At 42.1% G+C, this 24,509-nt stretch overlaps 1 protein-coding gene across 1 annotated transcript in view; it reads left to right on the top strand.

Moving 5' to 3' along the window:
• Positions 1-1,980: 1,980 nt before the first annotated feature.
• The window catches only part of Cacna1d (calcium voltage-gated channel subunit alpha1 D), a 162,155-nt gene continuing 139,626 nt past the window's right edge, over positions 1,981-24,509 (top strand). The window contains exons 1-4 of the mRNA XM_052190314.1: positions 1,981-2,014; positions 2,974-3,085; positions 4,294-4,333; positions 13,440-13,579. Coding sequence (XP_052046274.1) covers positions 1,981-2,014; positions 2,974-3,085; positions 4,294-4,333; positions 13,440-13,579 — 326 coding nt within the window. The remainder of the gene's footprint in view (positions 2,015-2,973; positions 3,086-4,293; positions 4,334-13,439; positions 13,580-24,509) is intronic.

Here is a 24,509-nt window from a genome sequence, read left to right as displayed (position 1 = left end):
TTATGAAGAAGGAGTGGTCAAGCCACTTGCCTGCGTCCACATGGCTAATTAGTGCCAGTGCCAAGGCCGGAATGCATGCTCGTTGCTTCTGTCCTACAAAGTGAAAGTGTTGCCTGACATGGCCCGGGCCTCACGGACGGAGGTTGACAGACAGAAGTGTGTGTAGTAGCTGTGGCAGGGTGGGCGACTTCACTCCCAAGGGGCACCCTTAATCTGTTAGGCTGAGTGGCTAGAAGAAAGTTTCTTAAGCTTTTCACGCTCACAATGACTTTGTACTTGGGAAAGGTTTTATGGATGTGATGGTTGATACTGATTTTCAGCTTTACTCGGACTTGCTTGGGACAAGAGCATTGGGCATGCCTGTGGGGGGCTAGATCAGGGTAGCCCCTGGGCATGCCTGTGTGTGTGGGGGGGGTATCTAGATTAGGTTAGCCTCTGGCATGCCTGCATGGGATTTTACTGATTAGATCAATTGAGGTAGGAAGACTCCCCCTAAATATATGGCCAGTATCATTCCATGGCCAGCCCACGCCTTGCACTGACTAAAAAGAGAAAGTGAAATGGACACAGATGTTTATACTCTTCTGCTTCTTGATTCTGGACACAACATCACCTCCGCTTCCACAGCTTCCCACCATGATGGCGCACCCTCACACAACATCACCTCTGCTTCCACAGCTTCCCACCATGATGGCGCACCCTCACAGGTGAGCCAGACCAACCCTTGATCCCTTACATCTGCTGGTTGTCACAGCAAAGAGATGGTAACTAAGATGCTGGATGTACAGATAAGTAAAATAAACATTTGCTGATAATAAAAGGAAATTTATATGAGAGAGGTTCCTTGGTGTGCTTAGAATCTTACCATTTAGTACAGAGGAAGGCAAGTTTGCATGCTAATTAGATAGATATGCGTGATGATTTTTTAATGAAGAATTAAATCTTGGCTGCATATCTGACACCACAGGACATGGGACATCTTTAGTGTTTATTGGAGTTGACTGATAACTGCATTTTTATGATGATCATGCTGAGGATACCACTCCATGTAGATGTGTAACAAAAAAATGGCAGAAGTACGTTGACAGGAATTGTTAGAAAGCCTGTCCTAATCTTAAGCCAAAAATCACATGATGATTTTTTTTTAAAAAAAAATCAGACTCAACAACTCCAACAGCAATTTTTAAAACCAAACATTCAAACATAATCCAGTCCAAAGATATACTAATCTGATATTTACTTGCTAAGGCGTGATGGTAGGAAAATATTCAGTCTCCATTTTCCATAATTAGATCATCATGTCTCTATAGGAGCAAAACACTTTATATGTACAGTAAAAACACTGCAATTCATAATATAGCATAGTCTTGACTCAGCCGGAGTGTCTCAGCCAGCGTTTACCAGGGTTCACTGGTGCTGTGTGGTGTGTCAGTGTGCAGGGTGCACAGTGTGCGTGTCATGTGATCAGAACCAAGGCTAGAGCGAAGCCCCATGATGCAACGCGGCAAGCAGGTGTGCGCTGCCGGAAACACCCTGGGTTCAGCACGTTTGAGTTCTTTTTAATTTTGCTTCCTTGCATGTTTAGAAACTTTTTACTGTTGCTAAGTTTTTTGTGACCTTTTCCTTCAATTAAGCTTCCTTATGTGTGGTCACAACCTATAGCCCTAGTTGGAGACTGAGATAGCTGCCTCTAATTCTCTAGTTTTTGATTCACTGAGATGATCATTTCACTGTGATTTGGGTGGAACAACTGTGGTTCCAATGAGGATGGCTCCCATAGGTTCATATATTTAAATGTGTGGTCCTCAGTTGGTGGAACTGTTTGGTAAGTATTAGGGGGTGTGGCCTTTTTGGAGGAAGTTTTGAGGATTCTAAAGCTCATTCCCAGTTAGTTCTCTCTCCGTCTCATGTTCGTGGATCAAGATGTAAACTCTCAGCTTCTTCTGTAGTGCCTGCCTGTTGCCCTGCTCCCTGCCAACGATGGTCATTGGCTCTAACCTCCTAGAGCCTCAATGTAAATGCTCTCTTGACAGCTTGCTTTGGTTGTGGTGTTTAGTCATGGCAATAGAACAGCAGCTGAGCTAGCCATCTGTCAGCCCAGTCAGAAGTAGCCATCATGAAGAGAATGTGGAGCTGGAGTGTTCCCACCAGGTGGGCGCACTCTGGGCTCTTCAAAACAGAGGGCTTGATTTCTGTTTTTGATTGGTGCTGAGTTTTCTTTTTTCTTCACATGGAAAATGTTAGTTATCATTTAAAGAACCTCCTAACTGACTTAAAGTCACCAGGACACAGGCAGCCCAAGTACTCTTAATCCTCTCCCAGCTGCTCTGCTGAAGAGTTTGGCATAAGTGTCACATGACAGACTGCTGAGGGAGCTTCACATTCTCTCCATGCCACATCAGTGATGGAGCAGCCCTGGTCTGGTGGGTATTTTTGCTTTGTAGCGCGCGTGCGTGTTTGTGTGAGTGTGTGTGTGTGTGTGTGTGTGTGTGTGTGTGTGTCTGCTCATTGACCAATGTCCACTGTTTATTGAGGCTGACAGTGGGGCAGAAGCTCGGGTTCTTCTTTAATTGGTAATGCACCACACTAGCTTTCCCAGTCACCTGGATGAGATTTGTCCAAGTTGACTCTGGGGTGATGCATCCCCCCAGCATCTCCCAACCTCCTGACTACTAGCCAGGCTTATTGGTGTGACCGTGGCCAGGCTTTTGTGGCCCCAGAGTTTCTGGGTGCTTCTCAGTCTAGGTGGCATGATGGCAGCCAATGGAACAAGGGAAAAGGGAGGCATTACAGAGTCCCCTGGGTGGATGCGGCCGAGTATCAGAAGAGACCAAGTGTGTGGACTTAGCACGTGACGTGTACAGGAATATGAATGGACATTAGGAAAACTAAATGAGATGCCATTTTAAATTAAGAAATTGGTGAATTTAGTCATAGACAAATTGAAATGCTTTTCTCTGGTTCTGTTAACAGGGAAAAGGAGTGAATCTCTTGTTGAAATGAAAATGCTCGATTTTATCCATACTGATGCCTGCCATTTTGAAATGTTTGCTGATTTCTACTTGGCAACAGAAGTGGACATGCTGTAGGGTTGGGTCTGTGTTGTTTGTAACAACAAATACGTCAGGACTATTTTAATATGATTGGCACTTCAAATTGTTACATGATCTGAGCCCCATAGATTCCCTGGGAGTCAGTGTAGCCTTTGGGGAAGAGAGAGCCACAGCGACCAGATGACCTAAGGGACAGGCCATCTGTACAGGGCATGGAAGTTGGTAGGCTGGAGCAGAAGGACGCCTAGAAAAGGGAGAGGAAGCCAGTAGGTGAGGCGCGTTCCCATTGGGCTGTGACAGGCTGTTGGTTTGCACAGTTTGTCTGGTTATGGGGTGCTTGGGCACAGGTGGAAGCATTTCAATGGACTCTAGTCTCATGCTTTCCAAGGAGCTTTCATGTATGGTCCACCCACTACCTCCCTTCCAGAGACTCCAGGAGGAGTGTCTCTACTTGATTGCCCTTCTGTAGTGTTTAACAATTTTGTATGTGCATCTACCAGGCCCCTGGACGATGTAGACAGGACCTTGGTCATGTTTGGATCTGCCTGGGATGGATGGAGGAAATACCCAGAAAGTGTTGTTGACTTAAATCAAGAGAGTGTCTGAGCAGTTTAGGCAGTGCCTTTGAAGACCTTGGTAAGGAAGTGGGAAGCTACTAGTCGTGGGATATACCTCCCACCACCAAAGGGACCCAGAGTCCTTTTCCCTGGTGATCACATATCAAGTGAGGAGCATTGCATACTTGCATACTTGCATACACCTGAGTGTAGAGAGTGCAGGAACCCAGGATGGAGATGCTTGAAGGTAGCAAGTTTGGAAAGCTTTACTGTGTGACCTCCCAGAGATAGACAGAGGCTAGTGGAGCCCATGGGTCTTCTGTGGAGGGCCCTTCAATGAGCCTGCGTGTCTGAAGATGTTTTTGGTAAAGTCTTTTCTTGGTAAATGCATTGTTAATGGCAGTCTTTGTACACATCTAGAGCTTTCCATGTGCATTTGATCCCAAGCCAACCAAAACTTGCTTTCATAACTGCAGAATATTAGGAGGTGGGTTTCTGATTTCAGGTTATACTTGATCCAGGGGCTAATAAATTGGTAATGGGGGCCAGTGGCTACTTCTGTCTGAATTTGTGTGTCTGACTTACTTTCCTCCCCATGTTTTGGCTGAACCTTCTTTGGTGGTGGCTTTTCTCTCAGCTTCAGACTTTGAGAGTTAAGTCAGCCGACTCCTCATCTCTTGCAGAAGTGCAAACCCCAAGATTGGTGCTGAGTGGACCAGGATGGTGTGGGCGGGACCTTTGCCTGCCCTGAGCCAATCACCCGGCTCCCATGCCAGTTCCTGAAGTTCTTGGAATGAGAGCTAGGGATGCAATAGTTTCTGGAAGTCAGGTCAGGCACTGTTTAAGGGGAGGGGGGATTATTGGGTGGCAAAGACCTGGATAACCCGCTGCATCTAAAATGACTACTCTCTGCCTATTGGTAAAGCATCACTCCCTCCCACTCCTACCCCTCCCCGCACTCTGCTGATAGATAATTCAGGAGACTGCTCCATCAGCCTCCTTTGCTCCAGGCTATGAGACTCCCCAGAGATCAGATGTCTTTGAGGCTACCCTGCTGACCTCTCCATTTGTCACTTTTGGCCATATTGGGGACAGCTTCCTAAAGCAGGCTTCTCTCCACCTGGTGGTTCTAGGATCTCTGGACTACCAAGGGGTCTCCAGACAAAGCATTCCAGAGTCACAGAAGCTCTTGTAAGAACGGCATCCATAAGCATCATCACTGAGAGGGAGGGGCATTGTCTCACCTTTGCCCTTCAGGGCAGCCTTTGACCCTGGCAGTGTCACAGTCTGCAAAGCTCCCTCCTGCTTTACCTAGCTGGATTTGTACCCTAACAGAGTTAGGCATAGCAGGTTAGACATAGGATGGCTTAACCCCTCTTTTGTAGTTAAGGGGACTGAGAATCAGGAGAGGTAAATAAGCAGATGACACCAGGATTGAACTCCAGGGACACAGATGTCATGTAAAATCTGTACTTTTAAACACCCGGGGGGGGGGGGGGCGAGCAGCAAGGACACACTGACTATTGGAGCCATTTTTCCCATGTAAATGCACCATTAAACTACCCATGGGGGGCCTTCAAGTGTATACACCATTGGAGTCTGCAGGGGACCAAATTAGCCTTCCCGCAGCCATCTAGTTTGGAGCAGAGGCCACCTGCCAGTGCTTCACCCACTGACATTTTACTAGGGTTGCACCGGGTTATCAAAGGGGAGCAAGTGCATCCAGTGGCACCCTGGGGTCACCTTTGAACTGTGTGAGGCAGTAAATGCGATGTCTCAGCATACTCATCCCACCCGTGCACCGTGACCTCGGGTGACCCAGCCACTTGGAGAAACAGCAGCTGCTTTTAGTTCTTGCTACCCTGCAATGGCTGTCTTTGGGGGGGGGGGGGTTGTGGGGGTGGGGGACGTCCTCTGGGACCTACTAGAAGCACCCTATGAAACTTGTGCTTGAATTTTGCCTTGCTTGCCAGATGATTTGTAGTTACCGGGCTGGAAGAGACTGTCTAATTCTGTTTGTACTCTTTCCCTGTGAGACAGGGAGGCCAAACCAGGTCACATGCATGTGAGGTCTATCATAATAGCCATCTGTCCCTCTGTCTTGGCCTCTTTCTCCTGTCCTCAGGCATTATGCCCCTGCCTCTGAGGACACCTTGCCACCATTTGTGCATATTCTATTCATCAGTAGCCTAGTACCTCGGCCCCACCATGAGGCACAGGTAGTGGTCAGGCAGCCACACCCAAATGCAAGTTTCCCTCACCTGGGCAAACCCCAAAAGGTCCTGGTGTTGCAGACCGCGTCAGCAGGAAAGGATACATTGTGCTACTTAGTCAAAATATATAATTTGCCCACTTATTCTCTTATAGATTTGAGTGTCTAGCCTATTTATTCATTTACAGCTATTGAGTGTTTAGTAATGTGATCAGCCTTGAGAATCTAATGATGCGTGAAGCAGAAATGACCCCAGGCCCTATACACATGACCAGTTTTTGAGAGAGACAGTATTGGAGAGGTACTTTTTAAACCTTGTTTTAGGCTGGTAAGTGCTATAAATATTTATGATGTACAACATGCTTTATATCTAGATATACTGTAGAATGGAGGACTTAAGCTAATTAACATACCCATATTTGCCTATATACTTTTTTATGGCAAGAACATTTAGAATCTCCTCTGAGCAAGTCCCTACCATTTTCTGCTGTTGTTACTCATGCTGCTAGACCGTTGATACCCTGGGCTTCCTCCTATCCAACTGAAGTGTAATTGTCCTCCAACTGTGACTCTCTTTGCTCATCTCTTGGCCTTTTGTAGATGCCACATGGTGCTGAGGTCATGAGCATTTGTTTGATTTTCTGTGCTTAGCTTATTTCACTGAGCATCTTGTCCTCCAGGTTCACCCATGTGTTGCAGGTGATGCTGTTTCCTTCTTGCAGAGTATTTTCCTTAATCTGCACATCTCCGATGGACACACAGGCTACTCCTACGTATTGACCATTGTGTGCAGTACTGCTGTGCGCATGGTGGCACCTGTCTCTCTTCAGCTTCCTAATTTCATTGCCTTTGGTCACTTCCCTCTTGGAGAATTGTTATATCAAATGGTAGCAACATTTTAAAGTCTTGGTTGGATCTCATTCTATTTTGCATACGGATGTACTAGTTTATAATCTCACCGCCTGTATTCAAGGATTCCGCTTCTCCACATTTACCAGCACGCAATCTTTCCACTTTTGTATGATAGCCGTTGCCGTCAGGTCTGAAGTGCTCTTATTTAGTTTGGTGCAATTCCATTTATGTACTTTTTGTACGTGAGCACACTGTAGCTGTCTTCAGACACACCAGAAGAGGGCATCAGATCCAATTACAGATGGTTGTGAGTCACCATGTGGTTGCTAGAAATTGAACTCGGGCCCTCTGGAAGAGCAGTCAGTACTCTTAACTGCTGAGTCATCTTTTGTTGCCTGTGCTTTTGGGGTCATAGCCAAGAAATCTTTGCTCAGACTCAAATGTAAAGAAAATTTACTGTTCATAAATTAATGATTTGAGTATTTTTCCAGATGGTTATTGGTCATTCTTATGTTGTATATATAAAATATCTACTTGTATCCTTGGGGGAAAAATTTAAAAATATTATATTCTTGCTAATGGATTAAGTTCCCTATATATTTTGGATACTAACCATTTTTCAGCAATTATTTTCTTTTATTCTGTAAGTTGTCTGTTATTGACACTTTTTCTGTGCATAAGCTTTTTAGTTTGGTGCAATTCCACTTAGATAATTTTTGCTTTTCTTGCCTGTACTTTTGGTGTCCTATTTAAAACGTCTTGGCTCAGATCAAATGGAAAGAAAGTTTACTCTGTTTTCTTCTAGTAATTTTACCTAGTATTTTTATGTTTAAGTTTTTGATCCATTTTGCTTGGCTGTGGATGTGGTATAAGGTAAAGAGCCCGTTTCCTTCTTTTGCCTATGGATGCCCAGCTTTATCAGGACCATTTTTTGAAGTTACCGTCCTTTCCCTATTGTGTGTTATTGGCACCTTTGTCAAAGATCAGTTAGCTGTAAAGGTATAGGTTTATTCCTAGAATCTTTAGTAGAGAGGTAATATTTTAATGAATTAGCAGTATGAATTCTAATAGGCTTTGGTAGGATATAATGGTGGATTCCAGTTTTTTTCTGGGAAGCCAATAAAGGTTTTGCTGAGAAAGTATTATTTAAGTTGAGCCTTGAAGGACAGGTAAAACTTATCAGTTGAAAATGGAGTGGAAAGATGCTGAATAAAGAAGAAATAGATGTGAATGGTTGCACGCCGGTCCAGGGTCATACATGACATGAGTTGGTGGCTGAGCACAGGCTAGGAGAAAACAGCCATGATAGGTGTGTGCTCTATGCGCTCCACCACTCAGCTGCACAGGGCTTGTTTTCTATCCCCGAGTCATGAAGCTGTAGCTTCACTCTAAAGAGGGAAGATTTTATATTTGGAGGCAAGAACCTTGGGTTCAGGGGAGCAGACTAGGCAAAGACACGGTGCGTGCGTATGTGAGTGAAATGACAGGCTGGCCATAGTATAGAGTGGAGGATTCTCATAGACAGGAAGCAGAAAAGTTGGAGAGACCACCTGTAAGGTAGAGATGCAAGGATGACTTTACCCCTGGGCAGCAGATAAGATGAAATTTGAGACCAGGTATTTCTTAGTCACTGTTCTAGTGTTGTGAACAGACACCATGATCAGAGAAAGCATGGGGGCTGATTTACAGATTCAGAAGTTTAGTCCACTGCCATCATGGTAGGGATTATAACAGTGTCCAGGCAGGTGTTAGAACAGTAGCTGAGAGCCACATATTGATCCATAGTCAGAGAAAGAGAGACACTGAGCCTGGGGTGGGCTTTTGAACTCTCAAAGACTGCTTCCACCCTAGTAACACATTTTCTCTAACAAGGCCATGCCTCCTAATCCTTCCAATCCTTTCAAATAGTGTTATTCCCTGGGCCCAGAGGGGTCAGTTGTATTCAAAGTACCACAGGGTAAGATGAAGGCAGCCTTTATTTCAGCGATTTGATGGTTTTACTTCAGACTTGTTCTAGAAAGAATTTATAATAACTTAGATACATTTTTCTTTGTGGATACATATCCTAGGATCAAAAATTGTTATGTTTTAGTTTTCTTTATGTCTGATTGTATTACTGTATTCTCCACCCTTTTCCTTCACTGTTTTTCTAGTAGCACCCATGAGTATTTTATGCATGCTGTGTGTGGTGGTAGGTCTTTAGGACAGTAAGGAATGATCTTTGAAAACAGGGAGCTGGGGCCTGCAAGGGCACTGACTGGGCACACACAGATATGAGTGGGACAGCTTCTCACAAGTGAGGGAAACTTTCTCAAATACATGGACATATGGGTAGATGAGCAAAGCCAAGAGGCGAGTGCTCTTGGCCTCTGTAGACCGCTGTCAACCAGCTGGTGGCTCTGACGTTAGATAACTGAATTTGGCTAAGGAGGAATTAGCTCAGGATGGATGGATAGATGAATACATGCATGCATGGGTAGATGGATGGGCAGGTAGACAAACATATGAATGCTGATGCAACAACAAACAACACAGCAAAAGGATCCTGGAGAAAAGAACCAAGTATTCTGGAATCTCCCAGTCCCTGCTAGATGACAGTTTTTGATATCCTAAAGGCCTTTGTAGGGTTAAGTGGTTAGATGCTGGAAATCAGTACAGAAAATGTTGACTTTTCTCAGTCTCAGTGTTCAAATTTCAGATCACTGTTTAAAAAGATAGACCATTAGATTTTAGGGCTGGGGAAATGGCTAGTTGGGTAAGGACTTATAAGTGGCTAAGGGTAAGTGTGTAAGCAGGGAGTTTGATCCCCAGAACCAATGTGAAAAATCTAGGCATTTTGATATACACTTGTTTTTCCAGGAATTGGTAGGTAGAGATTCCTGGTGCTCTGTGGCTAACAATTCCCTTGATATGTTCCAGGAAAACCATAGAACAAGGTGAATAGCTCTTAAGGAGAGTAACACTTGAGAATGGTCTCTGACTTGCACATGTATGTTCATGTACACTTTATCAATACATACATGCATCCACAAGAAACACACAACCATATTACAAAGAAAAACTAGATTTGAGCCTATATTTCCCTGGTGGCTTAAAGTGTTATGGGAAACTTGGACCTTATATAGAGTGGTTTCAGGTGATGTCTCTCTAAAGGGCAGTTTGATTGGCATTGTTCAATAAGAACATGGGCAGACAGAGGGGTGGAATCATGGAGTCTTTCTGTTTCACTGGGTGGGTCACTTTTGTGATACAGCCTTTGATCTGGTTTTGTGAAGTAGGATTAGCTCATTTCAAGTCTAGAATGTTCTCACCTGCTGCTTCCCCAGCTTCTCCTGTCTTCCCTTTACTGTGGCATAATCTTGGTTTTCTCTTCTGTCTCTGCTACAAACATCTGCGCCTCTATGCTGCAAGTCATTTGGCTTCTGTGCCTCCAAACTCTTTTCCCTGTTGTCTGGCTTCCTTCTTACCTTCCTTTTCAAATTCATTTTCTTTCTTCAAATAAACAATCCATTTGAAGGGGATAATTGTCACACTCCCTCAATTTTTGTTTGGCCAAAATAATAATAACAAAACTCAATTTGTTTAATGTAGAAGTACTCTGATCTCTCGACAGTCTTTGGTAATGTCAGAATTGAGGAGTGGATGTCCCTGGTTTATAGGACAACTGGTCTACCAGGTTGTGCTTGTTCATTTGGCATTTGACAGAATCTCAGTAACAACCATATTATAGCAAGTTTCTATTTTTTCATAACTCGTTCCATCAAGTAATTCACTAAAGATTATGGAAAGAGGAACCAATATTTTTTAAAAGGAGGGTGAGGAGAGGAAGGGAGGGTTAATAAAAATAAATAACCCAAACCCTTCAACCATTCAGTTACACTAATGGCCCTCATATTATTGTGGCACAGTTATTTATAAATAAAAGACAGAGTGTGTTTGGTAGGTGTACTCTCTGTTCTTTATCTTGTTTTTCTGCTCTGAAGTATGGTGCTGTCTTGACGTAGGGACGCAACTGCTATGAATATTGATGGCATAGCAGCCAAAGCTTTTTCCTGTCTGGCCTAGTAAATAAAGCTGAGAGGATGAAAGGGAAGAGGAATTTTCAAGTCAGTGTGCTGTTTTTAGATTATCTTGTTCTCTTAGAACTGGGAGTCTTGAAAACATTGATGATGTACATTTGGTGGTAGGGGCAGCTCTGAGTATAGCAGATGGGTATTTTCAGAGATGTGGGCTTCTGGTTTAAAGTCACATCATCATCACCACCACCACCACCACCACCATTATCATCATCCTCCTTCTCTTCCTCTTCCTGCATCTCTTCTTTCTCCTCTTCTTCCTCTTCCTCCTTTGAATTCTTGGAGTTTGTGCTCCTTCCTATATCTCTACATACCTCCCAGTGAAGAGTCAAACCCTGACCCTCACTGTATTATTTGTATTGTGAATTGGGGTGATGGGTGGTATGTCCTCATGTTCCTGTGAGGACATCCCCTGGAAGATACAGCAGGATGAGAATAAAGAACCTGGGTTGCACACAGAGCAGCAGCCCTGTAGGTCTGCACATGGCCTGTCAGGTCATAGTGCATATGCTGCCCTGGAAGCACCTTCAAGGCTGCTTAGCCCAGAGGATCTGACTGTGTGAGGATAATGGGGGCAGGAGTGGGAAGGATAGCCAGATGGTGGAGGGAGGGGTACACAGGATGAGCCAACAGAGAACTGAATCTGTTTGCAGGATCAGGAGGCATGAATGGGTGGGGATTGGGTATGAGTTAGTGCTTTGACATCATAAACATCCTGATTCTGATTAACTCAAAAGAATTTCTTAGACTGTTGTGCTGCTGTTCCAAGGATTCACAGAGCATTGGATGGCAGGTTTAGAAATGATAAAACAGGGCTGACTAGGTGTCTTAGTGAGTAGGAATGCTTGCTGCCAAGACCAAGAACTAAATTCAATCCCTTGATCAAATATAGTGTGTGTGCACGCGCACACACACACACACACACACACACACACACACACACACAGTGAATGTTAAGAGCCAAGAATGTTAAGAATGTTCTAGGGTTAGGGAAAGCAAATCTAATCAACTGACTTTTCTATAATGGGAAGGGGGGAGTAAAAAAAGTGGGCACTGTCCTGGATGCACAGGGTGCAGCTGGATATTACCCTGGTGGCCCAGAGGGAAGATGCTGGTGACAAGCCATGAGAAAATTCTGTCCTGGGGCAGTGAGAGACAGGAGCCAGCTGTCTAGCTGCAAAGGCCTGCAACCTAGAGGTAGGGCAGACAACACTTCCATTGAAATGCAGAAGAGTGCCTTAGCAAAGAAATGCGTGCGTAGCTATGTTACATTTTTAGGAAGGCAGGCCTGTTGGAATCATCCTGCAATGAATATTTTAAAAGATGATTTCCAAAATAAGAAGTTCCTATCCAGAAGCATTTCCTTTAAAATGCGTACATTTCCATTTATAAATCTACATCTACAATAGTGGTCACACAGTGTCTGCCTTTTTTGTGTGTGACCATGGAGAAGAGGAAGGGCCCAGGAGTTGTGGCTGAGACCCTTGGCTTCAGCACGAGTAGAGAGGTCCTCTCATATTAACTCTGATTTTAGAGGTTCTCTCTGTATGTGTTTAAAACTCCTGTGTCCCCTTCCAGGCTAAACTTTTCAAGGATGGGACTGCAGTTGGGAAGTTTTTTAATCCTGGTTCTTTCTGGGGTACCCGTCTCCTGAGCCATATTTACTATAGCCTTCTATAGTGGCCATGTTAATGAGGTCCATGAGTCTATGCTGAGGATGACAGTAGCTGAGGACTCTAGAGCCCACAGAGAAAAGTTGTCATTGTTGAGAATTTCTGTTGTTGTTGTTGAGTAGATTAAAGCCAGAGAATGCTGGTTGGTAGCTCATGGCCCTGTCCATTGGGTTTCTATCAAATTTATAGAAAGAGCCTATGTGTTTAGACCTGTTGACTGTGACAACCTCATATGCTGGGGGTGGGGGGTCATGTGGGTTGGAGTTGGAGAGGGTCTAGCCATCAGGCAGTGCTGCAGATGTATGTGGCAACCAGATGGGAGCAGACGTGGGAACTGAGACAAAGGCGGAGCTGTATCTCCAGGAGGCTGGTTAGGAGTCCATCATTGGTACCAGCCAGGAAGAAGAGGCATGCCAGTATTGGGCATCTGAGATCCCTGCCTGTTTCTCTGTGGGTGAGGGTAGTCAGATCTAGAATAGAATAGGTACTCATCAAGGTCACCTTGCCATGCAGCGACAAAGCTGGCTTTAACTTAAGATGTCAGAGGAAAATCCAAGAAAAAATAAGGGTGATGTCCATTATGCGTCTGTTCTTCCAGACGGTGTTCTGTTCAAAGACCACTGTTGGAGTGCTTGTCTCATCCTGGTGCTTGGCTGGGCCTGATCTGCCAATCTTGGGGCAAACATGCTGTGTTGTGCAAATGTGTGCAAATAGAAAACATGCACGTTATGTCCCAGGCAGTCCTGTTACTCATGCATCAGGGCAGGTGGCAAAATGCAATGGTATAGCCTGGAATGACGGTATTTAACACACTTAGCTGCTCATGAGAAATGCAGCATTAAGATGTTTTCCTGGCCCATGTGCAGGGTAGTGATTCTAGTTCTCATGACAAAATTGTATGTGTTTGTGTGTGTGTGTGTGGGGGGGGGAGTGATGCTTCTGTTTCTGAGCTGTTGATACTGATCATTGGGTCTTTGTTTCTCCCCCACCCTTGCTGTGTTTGTTTCTCTTGACAGGAAAAAGTAGAATATGCCTTCCTGATTATTTTTACAGTGGAGACATTTCTGAAGATTATAGCGTATGGACTGTTGCTGCATCCTAATGCTTACGTTAGGAATGGATGGAATTTACTGGATTTTGTTATAGTAATAGTAGGGTAAGTCCTTCTTGGTTTGGGGGAAACATTTATCTGGGAAATGGAGGTGTGGGCTGGATGGTAGAGGGAACACAGCCTTCTTGAGGAAGGTGGTTGTTCTTATGCCCATGATGGCGCCAGGACCTATCAGGGGTTCTTTTAATGCTGACAGGGCTGCTGTCAATCCCTGGGCAGATGCAGGGGTGAAGATCTCTCATGATTGGTGTTGTGCTTGGGGAAGTCAGTGACAGGCTGTTGGAGGAAGCCTCAGCTGCTAATGAGAGATGATTCACCTCCCAGGGCCTGAGTCTCCACAAATAGACCTGCCTGGCTGGTGGGCGGAGTCAAGTGAAAACAGCTCCTAAAACAGCACCCTGCTAGTTAAAAACATGTGCTTCATATGATAAAGCCTTCCTTGCTGTGAAGTACTCTGCTGTTTAATATCCCTTGAGCAAATCTATTATCTTTTTTATGCTGAGTTGTGGGAGAAACCTTGGCATACCACTTTCCCATCTTAAATAACAAAACAAGCATCTGAATAATGTCACATATCTGGCATAAAATAAAATAAACTAGAAAATGCAGAGGAGCAGGTGTTCTTTCATAACCCTGTTGCAAGAGGAAGATGCTGGTAGATTTAGTCAAAGGAACATGCGACAATGCAAAAGAGAGGTCTGTGTCGCCCCATTCCTTGCACACCCTGAGATGTTGCCAGCAGAAGAAACAGGAATCAAGTCTTTGGAGCAAACATCCACAGAGGGAGACAAGATGTAGCCCTGTTCTGGGGCTCCATACCCAAGCTGTTCTGTAAGTTACTCCTAAAATTCCGAGGACTCTCTTGTTTCCACCAAGAGAGCTTTTAAAAGACGTGTTTATTTTTACTTCATGTGTGTGATTATTTCACCTGCATGTATGTCTGGGCACTTCATGCATGTCTAGCCTCCATGGGATCCAGAAGAGGGTGTCAGATCACTCACATTGGAATGCCATGGTTTTGAGTCACTGTGTGGGTGCAGGGAATCAAACCCAGGTCCTCTGTAAGAGTAGCAAGTGCCCTCCACTGCTCAGCCATCTCTCCAGTTTTTAGAGAACTTTTAAAAGCATCCCTCTGCCTTCTGACTGTGGCTTTACTCCGTTGCCTTTTGCAGTCAAGCAGCTTGGTAATCTTTTGGATTATCCGTATCAGGATTCCTCTGGTTTTTCATTGGAGATGACTTTTTCTGTCTGTTTGGAGAGGATCTTAAGTTTGGGTATGTCCTTTTACCCCAGGGAATGAAAATAAGACCCAAAGTAGTGGCCCATTAGGTGGTTGTACTTACTGGGAAGAAAGTTAACTTTTATAAAACCTCCTATTTTGCATTAAGCACAATTAAGCACCTAAGTGTGTACTGCAGAAATAATGTATCCAAAAGGAATAGGTGGCAGATAGGCATTAAGGCAAATCCCTCCTCTTGTTTGGAACACCTGTTGGGGAGGGTGGCAAGAGGGAGCCTTGGATGTCTCTTTGTTCTGGAAGAGTCCTGTGCCTTTCCTGCCACTGGACTTTTGTTAGACTAGAGAATGGAGATACATAGCTTCACTTCTTATGTCCCCGTATGTCACCTTGGCTTTTTCTCTGCTGAAACATTTTGCCCACCCAGAACAGCACAGGAACAGGGAACAGAGTCAATATGGCAGTCTTACCAAGTTTAAGAGAGAAAACTCTAGGAGACCTAAAATGGGAAGGGAAAGAATTAGTCAAGGGCTGGAGAGAGGAGAGCTCTGCGTCTGGGCCTTGAGGTCCACAGGAGTTTCAGCTGAAACTAATCTACAGTCCCCAAGGCCAAGCAAAGAAGAGTGTTAGGGAAAAGAGAAGGATGGAGTGCAGGAACTATAAAATAAATAATAACCAGTTTGCTAACAAGGTGTTTGTGATCCAAATACCCAGAGTAAGTTCCTGCATTGAACACCGTGGATTATCACTAAACATCTCAGAAGAGTCTTTAGTACTGGAGTCAGACTAGATCTAGACTATGGCTTAGGAAACCATGGAAGGGTACTAAAGTCTAGCCCATCTGGCCTGCCACTTATTTTTATAAATAAAGTTTTATTGTAACATAGCTGCACTCATTTGTTGTCATCATTGAATGAAAGAATCCAGTCTATAAAGCCTTAAAATGTTTACTGTGACGGCCCTTTACAGAAAAACTCTGCTATCCCTCTTCTAGAATAAAGAGTTTGAGAAGGAGCCTAAAGGAGAGAGAACTGATAAACAAGTAATTTAATTACATGTAAAACAAACAACCCAAACAAAAACAAAAAACCCTAAATTTTTCAAAGGAGAAATAAAATCTAAATACTTAGATGATCATTCTAAACACCTCACCGGCACTGAGGTAATACTAGATATAAGATGAAGTGTGCCCCTAAAAGGAGGAAAGTCCATGACTAGAAACAGACCCAGAAGTTACAGAGACAGTAGCAAGGAACTTCAGAGGGGTCAAAAACAGAAATTATGACTGTGTTCCTGGATGTAAGGTTACACATGACTACAGTGGGAATGATGGAACAGTGGAAGAGAGACACACGAGACTGAAGGACCGGAAGGTGCGTCTGAAATGAAAATGTTCTCTAGATTGGCTCATTAGTACATCAGGCAGTGCCAAAGACAAGCACAACAGGGAACGTGAAGATGTAGCAGTAACAAAAATAATCAAGGAAATGAACACCACCTCACTGGCTTGTGAGTCACCAAATGTTCTAAAGTGTGCATTTGGAATCTTAGGAAAGAAAGACTGGAGAGATAGCTCAGCAGTTAAGAGCACTGTCTGCTCTTGCAGAGAAACCTGGGTTTGGTTCCCAGAACCCACAAGTTAGATCAAGATGCCCGGCAAAGCTTGATCAGAAACCACAGAGAATGGCCTATCACAACCACAGTCAAAAGTGCTTTAAAAAAAAAAAAGACATGTCAGACCTTTCAAGAGCTGCACAAACCAGAAGACAGTAGACACACCCTCAGAATCATGGGGAAATGTCAGCTTAGAGTTCTCATCCAGTGAACGCAAGTCAAAATGGAAACTGTTTTAGACAAACTAAAGCTGAGACTTTATGACTGACAGATTTCTTATACCTCCAAAAATGTTAAAAGAAAAATTCTTTTAAGGTAATTGTCTAAATCAAAAACAGTAACAATGCATTGTGACAGTTCTACCTTTGGTAGCAGTAAAATACCTTACAGTAGCACAGAGGACAGATAGATCATTGTAAGGCTGTTGTGTACAGAATGATAAGGTGCTGTTTGAAGGTAGATCACGAACAATTAAAAGTGCAGATTATAAACCCTGGAGCCCAGACTTGCAAACTACTCACCTTCCACTCCAGAGCCTAAAGACGTCTCTAGAGGAAGCCCATTTCTCCACACTCACAAAGTACTTGACACCTATTTTGGCAAATAAAATTTTATTGAAACCCAGCTATACTTGTATGTGTAGCTATTTGGTCTACTTGATGTTTAATGGCAAAATTTGTTACTCCAGAGATCTAGCAGTCTGCAAATCCTAAAATACTTACTCTCTCCCTTCACAGAAGACTTCTGCTGACACTTTTTCTACTGAGCGAGTAGAAACAAGGATCACTAGTTGCTCATATGTAGACAACAGAGGAGTGGAACACAACAAGAACAAAATTAAATTCAGAAAAAAGTAAAGAAGAAAAGTAAAGAAATAAAAACAAAATAAGCAGAAAACAAATGACAAGATACAATTGTTTAATTCAGCAAAAATCTATTTAATCTACGAGTTTATCAGATTATTACATGTAAAAAATGAGCCACAGCTTTCCAATGTCTTTCTTTAACCTTTAATGCAAAAGTAAATAATTTGTGAATCAAAACAGAAAAGGCAGATAGAGGAGCTATATCAATAACCAACAAAGTAGACTTTAGAAAAAGGATCTATCCAGCACAGAGAGAGAGAGAGAGAGAGAGAGAGAGAGTTTTCATAATGATAAAGGGAATTTTCCAAGAAGATATAGAATCCCTGTTGTTCAAATGTCTGATAACAGAACTTCAAAGGGCTTGAATGAAACACTCTTAGAACTGAAGAAGGGTCAGAAGGGCATCTCTATAGCCGTGCACCCCAGTTCTCAGTACTGGAGTATGATTAGGACCTGAACAATTCCACCAGTCACCTGGACCTTTCCAAAGGACTCCCCTTCAATAAGAGCAGAATACACATTCTTTTCACATGCATATGAAATATTCAAGAGAGTTAATATTCTGGGCCATAAAATAAATCATAGTTAATTTAAGACTAAAATCATACAGACTCAAGTTTTCTGAATGAATCTGACAATGTTTCTGGTAAAAAGTCTATAAAAAGCATAGAAACGCTATGTATTAGCCACAGGCAATTACAAAGAAAAAATTTAAATGCTATTATTTACAGTAGCACCGAAGCTATGAAACATTTAGGTATGGATAGCTCGTTAAATGGCAAAGTCTTCATGGGAACAACCAAAGAAGGGCTGAAGAAAGAGTGTGGACCATGCTTGTGTGTTGGAAGATTTAATGATCTTAGGTTTCTACTTTTTCCCAAATCAAGGTATAGATTGAATTCTAATCTAAATATTGTCAGGCTTTTGGAAATTTGACAAGATTTTTCTAGCATCTGTATGGAAATTAGAGAGAGACTATGCTGGCTAAAGAAATCTTTAAGAACAAAGCTGTAGCCTGATCTTATGGCTTGCTCTAGCGTTATTGGAGTTGAGATAATATTGATGTCAGGAGTTGACATAAAGATCAATGGAATCAAATAGGGCCATCTAGAAATAGACCCGTATGTGTGCCACCAATTGATTTTAGAAAAGACACCATGATGAATCAACAGCATGAGGAAACTTTCCAGTAAACGGCGTGGAAACAACCATTTGTCAATGTGAAAGACTATTCTTACCTCAGACCATGTGTTGCCTTTACACAGATTGTAGTCCTATTTACAATTTAAAACTATAAAATTTCATGGAGCAAATACTGTAGAAAACCTTTATAATTCCAAGGCAAGCAAAGCTTTCCGAGGTGTGGGTGCTGACGGTGAGCGCCTTAAGGTTTCCACAGTGGAGGAGGTTCAGAAGTTCAGTCAGGATGGAGTGAGTTCAGGGCCAGCTTGGGACATGTGTGATCCTGTCTCAAAGGACAAAGAGGCAGAAAGTAGCACTTATCAAAGAGACCAAGAAAAGATTAAACTTTTATCAAAACTTAAACCTTTTCTTCAAAAATCAGTGTTAAAGCCGGGAGGTGGTGGCGCTCACCTGTAATCCCAGCACTCTGGGAGGCAGTGACAGGCGGATCTCTGAGTTCGAGGCCAGCCTGGTCTACAGAGTGAGTTCCAGGACAGCCAGGGCTACACAGAGAAACCCTGTCTCGAAAAAAACCAAATCCAAAAAACCAAAAAAAAAAAAAAAAAAAAAAAAAAAATCAGTGTTAAAAAAAGCATTTCCCATAGGGTAAAGAGAAAAAAAAAAAAAAAGAAAAAAAGAAAGAAAGAAAAGAAAGAAAGAAAAAGAAAAAAGAAAAGAAAAGAAAAAGTCAGTTCTTGGTCTGAATATATATTTGGTATGTATACAGACAGAACTATTCAAGAATAGAATATACTAAAAGAATGGGAAAAATAACTGAGTAGATCATCATTAAAAAAATTGTGGCTGTCCAGCAAGACCCTCAACATTGTTAGTAATTAAAGAAATGGTAATTAAAACCACAATAACATCACTGTGCCTACCAGGACTGCTGGCTGTAACAAGACCAAAGATACCAAATAGGAACCAACACATGGGGAATTAAAACTCTCATAAACTCTTCTAAAACTGGAACTGATAACACCACTTAGAAAAATTCTTGAGGGTCTTTTCAGTTTTCGTCTGCACTGGGAACTGATCCTGTGCAACAGCCCTCCGTACCTAAATACCACCACTGGGAGAGAGCAGGAGTGCTGACAAGCCTGTGAGTATAGGTAAGACCACTGCTTCTGCTTAGAGGGAACCTCTGAGACCTCAGGAAAACAGGAACAGAGGAGCAGCCTGGGACAGGATCTTTCCAGTTTCCATTTGCACCCTAGAGCTGACCCTGTACCACAGCTTTCCATACCCAAATTCTTCCCAGAGAGAACTGGTCTCCCAAGAGTGCTGACACACAGGCTTGCAGGAGGGGCAAGTCACAGTCAGTGACAGCAAGACCATCTAATACCAAGAGTGCTGACACACAGGCTTGCAGGAGGGGCAAGTCACAGTCAGTGACAGCAAGACCATCTAATACCAGAGATAACCAGACGGTGAGAGGCGAAGTCAAAAATATAAGCAACAGAAATCAAGGCTACTTGGCATTATCAGAATCCAGTTCTCCTACTACAGTGAGTCCTGGATACCCTAACACACCAGAAAAGCAAGACTCTGATTTAAAATTACATCTCATGCTGCTGATAGAGAACTTTAAGAAGAACATAAATAACTCCCTTAAAGAAAAACAGGTAAACAGGTAGAAGCCCTTAAGGAGGAAACACAAAATACCTTAAAGTATTACAGGAAAACACAACCAAACAGGTGAAGGAATTGAACAAAACCATCAAGGATCTAAAAATGGAAATAGCAACAATAAAGAAATCACAAAGGGAGACAACCCTGGAGTTAGAAAACCTAGGAAAGAGATCAGGAGCCATAGCTGCAAACATCACCAACAGAATATAAGAGATAGAGGAGAGAATCTCAGGTGCAGAAGATACCATAGAAAACATTGACACAACAGTCAAAGAAAACGCAAAATGCAAAAAGCTCCTAACCCAAAACATACAGGAAATCCAGGACACAATGAGAAGACCAACCCTAAGGATAATAGGTATAGAAGAGAGCGAAGATTTCCAATTTAAGGGGCCAGTAAATTTCTTCAACAAAATTATAGAAGAAAACTTCCCTAACCTAAAGAAAGACACACATAAACATACAAGGAGCCTGCAGATCTCCAAATGAATTGGACAAGAAAAGAAATGCCTCCCATCACATAACAATCAAAATACCAAAGGCACAAAACAAAGAATATTAAAAGCAGCAAGGAAAAAAGGTCAAGTAACATATAAAGGCAGAGTTATCAGAATTACACTTTCTCACCAGAGACTATGAAAGTTAGAAGATCCTAGGCAGATCTCATACAGACCCTAAGAGAACATAAATGCAAGCCCAGGCTACTATACCCAGCAAAACTCTCAATTACCCAGCAAAAATCTCCATAGATGGAGAAAATAAGATATTCCATGATAAAACCAAATTTATACAATATCTTTCCACAAATCCAGCACTTCAAGGTATATATAATAGAAAGTGAAAGCGCCAACACAAGGAGGGAAACTACACCCTGGAAAAAGCAAGAAAGTAATCTTTTAACAAACTCAAAAGATGATAACCCCACAAACAAAAATAACATCAAAAATAACAGGAAACAACAATCACTATTCCTTTAATTTCTCTTAACATCAATGGACTCAATTCCTCAATAAAAATACATAGACTGGATATGTAGACAGGACCCAGCATTTTGGTGCATACAGGAAATGCACCTCATTGTCAAAGACAGACACTTCCTCAGATAAAAGGCTGGAAACATGATTTTCCAAGCAAATGGTCCCAACAGACAAGCTGGAATAGCCATTCTAATACCGATTATGTTCAACTTTCAACCAAAAGTTATCAAAAAGAATAAGGAAGGACACTTCATATTCATTAAAGGAAAAATATACCAAGAAGAATTCTCAATTCTAAACATATATGCTCCAAATGCAAGGGCACCCACATTCATAAAAGAAACTTTTAAGTTCAAAGCACACATTGTACCTCACACAATAAAAGTGGGAGAATTCAACACCCAACTCTCATCAATGGACAGAGCATGGAAACACAAACTAAACAGAGACACAGTGAAACTATCAGAAGTTATGGACCTGTTGTGGATAATATTAAAAAGTACCCGCCTACTCTCATGCCACTCCAGGCTGCAGCACCTTGTCCCAGTGGGGTTAGCTTGGTGTGTTCTTGCTGCCACTGAGCTATTCTCTCCCAGTTAGCTCCCACAGCATCCCAGCTGTGTTCCTTCTCAGCCATCGCCATCGGCAAACCCACACTCCAATAACCAAGTAAATCAAAACTCTCAAAGCTTAATTAACCAATCAAATTTATATGGATAATATTACAATTTACAAGATGCCAATACAGTTATTTAAGGTCAATTGATAATGATAAAGCTTTAACCCAATTATTCTAACCTTTTGATAACACCACATAGGACTTCATTTCGGTTCTCCTGGGACTTTTCTCTCCCCTACTCCTAGGTTTGCCTCCATTTTCCTGCCCAATCACAGGACTTCTACTGTCCTAATGTGATTGGACATGGAAAATCCTGCAATTTAGACCAAATGAATTTAACAGATGTCTATAGAGCATTTCATCCTAAAACAAAAGAATATCCCTTCTTCTCAGTACCTCATGGTACCTTCTCCAAAACTGATCATATAATCGGTCACCAAACAGACCTCAATAGATACAAGAAAATTGAAATAATCCCATGCATCCTATCAGATCACCTCGGACTAAGACTGGTCTTCTATAGCAACAAAAACAACAGAAAGCCCACATACACATGGAAGCTGAACAATGCCCGACTCAATGATAACTTGGTCAAGGAAGAAATAAAGAAATTAAAGACTTTTTAGAATTTAATGAAAATGAAGGCACAACATACCCAAACTTATGGAACATAATGAAAGCAGTGCTAAGAGGAAAACTCAGCTGAGTGCCTCCATAAAGAAACTGGAGAGAGCATACACTACCAGCTTGACAGCACACCTGAACGCTCTAGAACAAAAAGAAGCAAATACACCCAAGAGGAGTAGACAGCAGGAAATAATCAAACTCAGGGCTAAAATCAACCAAGTAGAAAAAAAAAGAACTATACAAAGAATCGATCAAACCAGGATCTGGTTCTTTGAGAAAATCAACAATATAGATGAACCCTTAGCAAGACTAACCAGAGGGCACAGAAACAGTATCCAAATTAACAAAATCAGAAATGAAAAGGGAGATATAACAACAGAAACTAAGGAAATTCAGAAAAATCATCAGATCCTACTACACAAGTCTATATTCAACAAAACTAGAAAATCTGGAGGAAATGGACAATTTTCTAGACAGATACCAAATACCTAAGTTAAATCTAGATCATATAAAGCATCTAAACAGTCCCATAACCCCTAAAGAAATAGAAGCAGTCATTAAAAGTCTCCCAACCAAAAAGGCCCAGGGCCAGATGGGTTTAGTGTGGAATTCTATCAGACCTTCAAGAAGATCTAATACCAATACTCTTCAAACTATTCCACAAAATAGAAACAGAAGGAACACTACTCATTTCATTCTATGAGGCCACAGTTACACTGCATAGTCTCCCTTGGAGATGGAACAGTTTCTGTCTAATCAGGAACTTGTCACAATTTCCTTTCATAGAGGACTTCATAAGAGATTTTTTTTCTACTTCTATTATGTTTAATGTCCCAAATAGATTTTAAAAACTGGCTGAGTACATATTACTTTTAGCTTTAGAAGATATCATGTATATTTAAGAGGCATTTAACTATTATAAATTATTTTGATGACCTAAAAAATGTTGATACTGAGTTGGGTTTTTTTAATAAAAAAAAAGAAATAAAAAAAAGAAAGATTCTTTCCCTCCTTTCTTCTAGTATTACACACATTTGCCATGTGACTGTATCACTAGTTTCTGGTACTTATCCAAGGAGATGAAAACGCATGTCTATAGAAAGACTTTATTTGAAATAGAGGAAAACTGAAAATAGCCTAATACCACAGAGCAGGTAAATTGATAAAATCATTATGGCATGCTTATTTAATCGAATATTTTATTTAGAAATAAAAGAAACTAATAAATGTAAGAACTTGGATGAATCTCAAAAAAATATGACAGGCAAAAAGAGAATATGATGTGGTTTCTTTTTATAGTCTCTGGAATAGGAAAATGCCTATGTAGATGAATAGCCAGCCCATCAGCTGTCGCCACATTCAGGGAAGGTGGCTGCAAAGGGGTCCTAGAGAGCCGCTAGAAGCAGTGGACTCATCTGTCTTCACAGTGGTTGGTTGTTGAGTTTCCTAATGTTGCTATAACTCAGCTAATTTAAACTTTAAGCAGGTGTGTTTTGCATTTGTAAAATAAACTGTGGTAAAGTTGGTTGTAAGATAAACGTAACAAGGTAGGGCTAGAGCCAATGGTATTTCTTGTTAGTATAAAAAGAAAGCCTCACATTTTATTTATCTAAAATATTAACCTACTTCCTACCACCGTAAAAGAAACCTACGAAGTAAAATTTTTACTAAATTATGGTGGGTCATGGCAAGAGCAGAAGAAAAATTATAAAAGAAAAAGATCAATTACAATGTCTGTTTTTGAATCTAATTCCCACTCACTAAAGTTTCCATCTATGGTCTGTTTCTCTGTCCAATGAGTTTTCCATTCTGAGTCCACAGTGACCTGTTACTTTTGTCAAGGTTCCCGCTAGAAGAGACACTAAGAGGGCCCATAGCCCTTCATGTAGACACATGGGACCAGGGCTCTACTCTTCTCAAGTTGCTCCCTTTAAAGTGGAGCTGATCTGGACTACCTGCGCCCTCCCCTCGATGTTCTTAGTAAGGAGAGTAGGTATTCAAGATCGTCACTTAAGCTTTGGTAAAGAAGAATATGGCGTCCCCATTCTGGTGCATCTGGCCTCGGTCAGGTAGATAAGTCCTTTTCTCCTCTCCGGGGAAAGTTTTAATAGCAGCCTAGGATCCTACATTGTTGCTTTCTTCTGTCCATATCTGTTCAGGTGCTGAGGTACATGATGCTATTAAGAGGAAGAGGAATAGGAGGAGGAGGAGGAGGAGGAGG

The sequence above is a fragment of the Apodemus sylvaticus genome, chromosome 8, assembly GCF_947179515.1.
Source record: "Apodemus sylvaticus chromosome 8, mApoSyl1.1, whole genome shotgun sequence".
NCBI classification, from domain to species: Eukaryota; Metazoa; Chordata; class Mammalia; order Rodentia; family Muridae; genus Apodemus; species Apodemus sylvaticus.
Note: the sequence above shows the minus strand (reverse complement) of the source record. Positions and strands in the feature narration are given on the sequence as shown.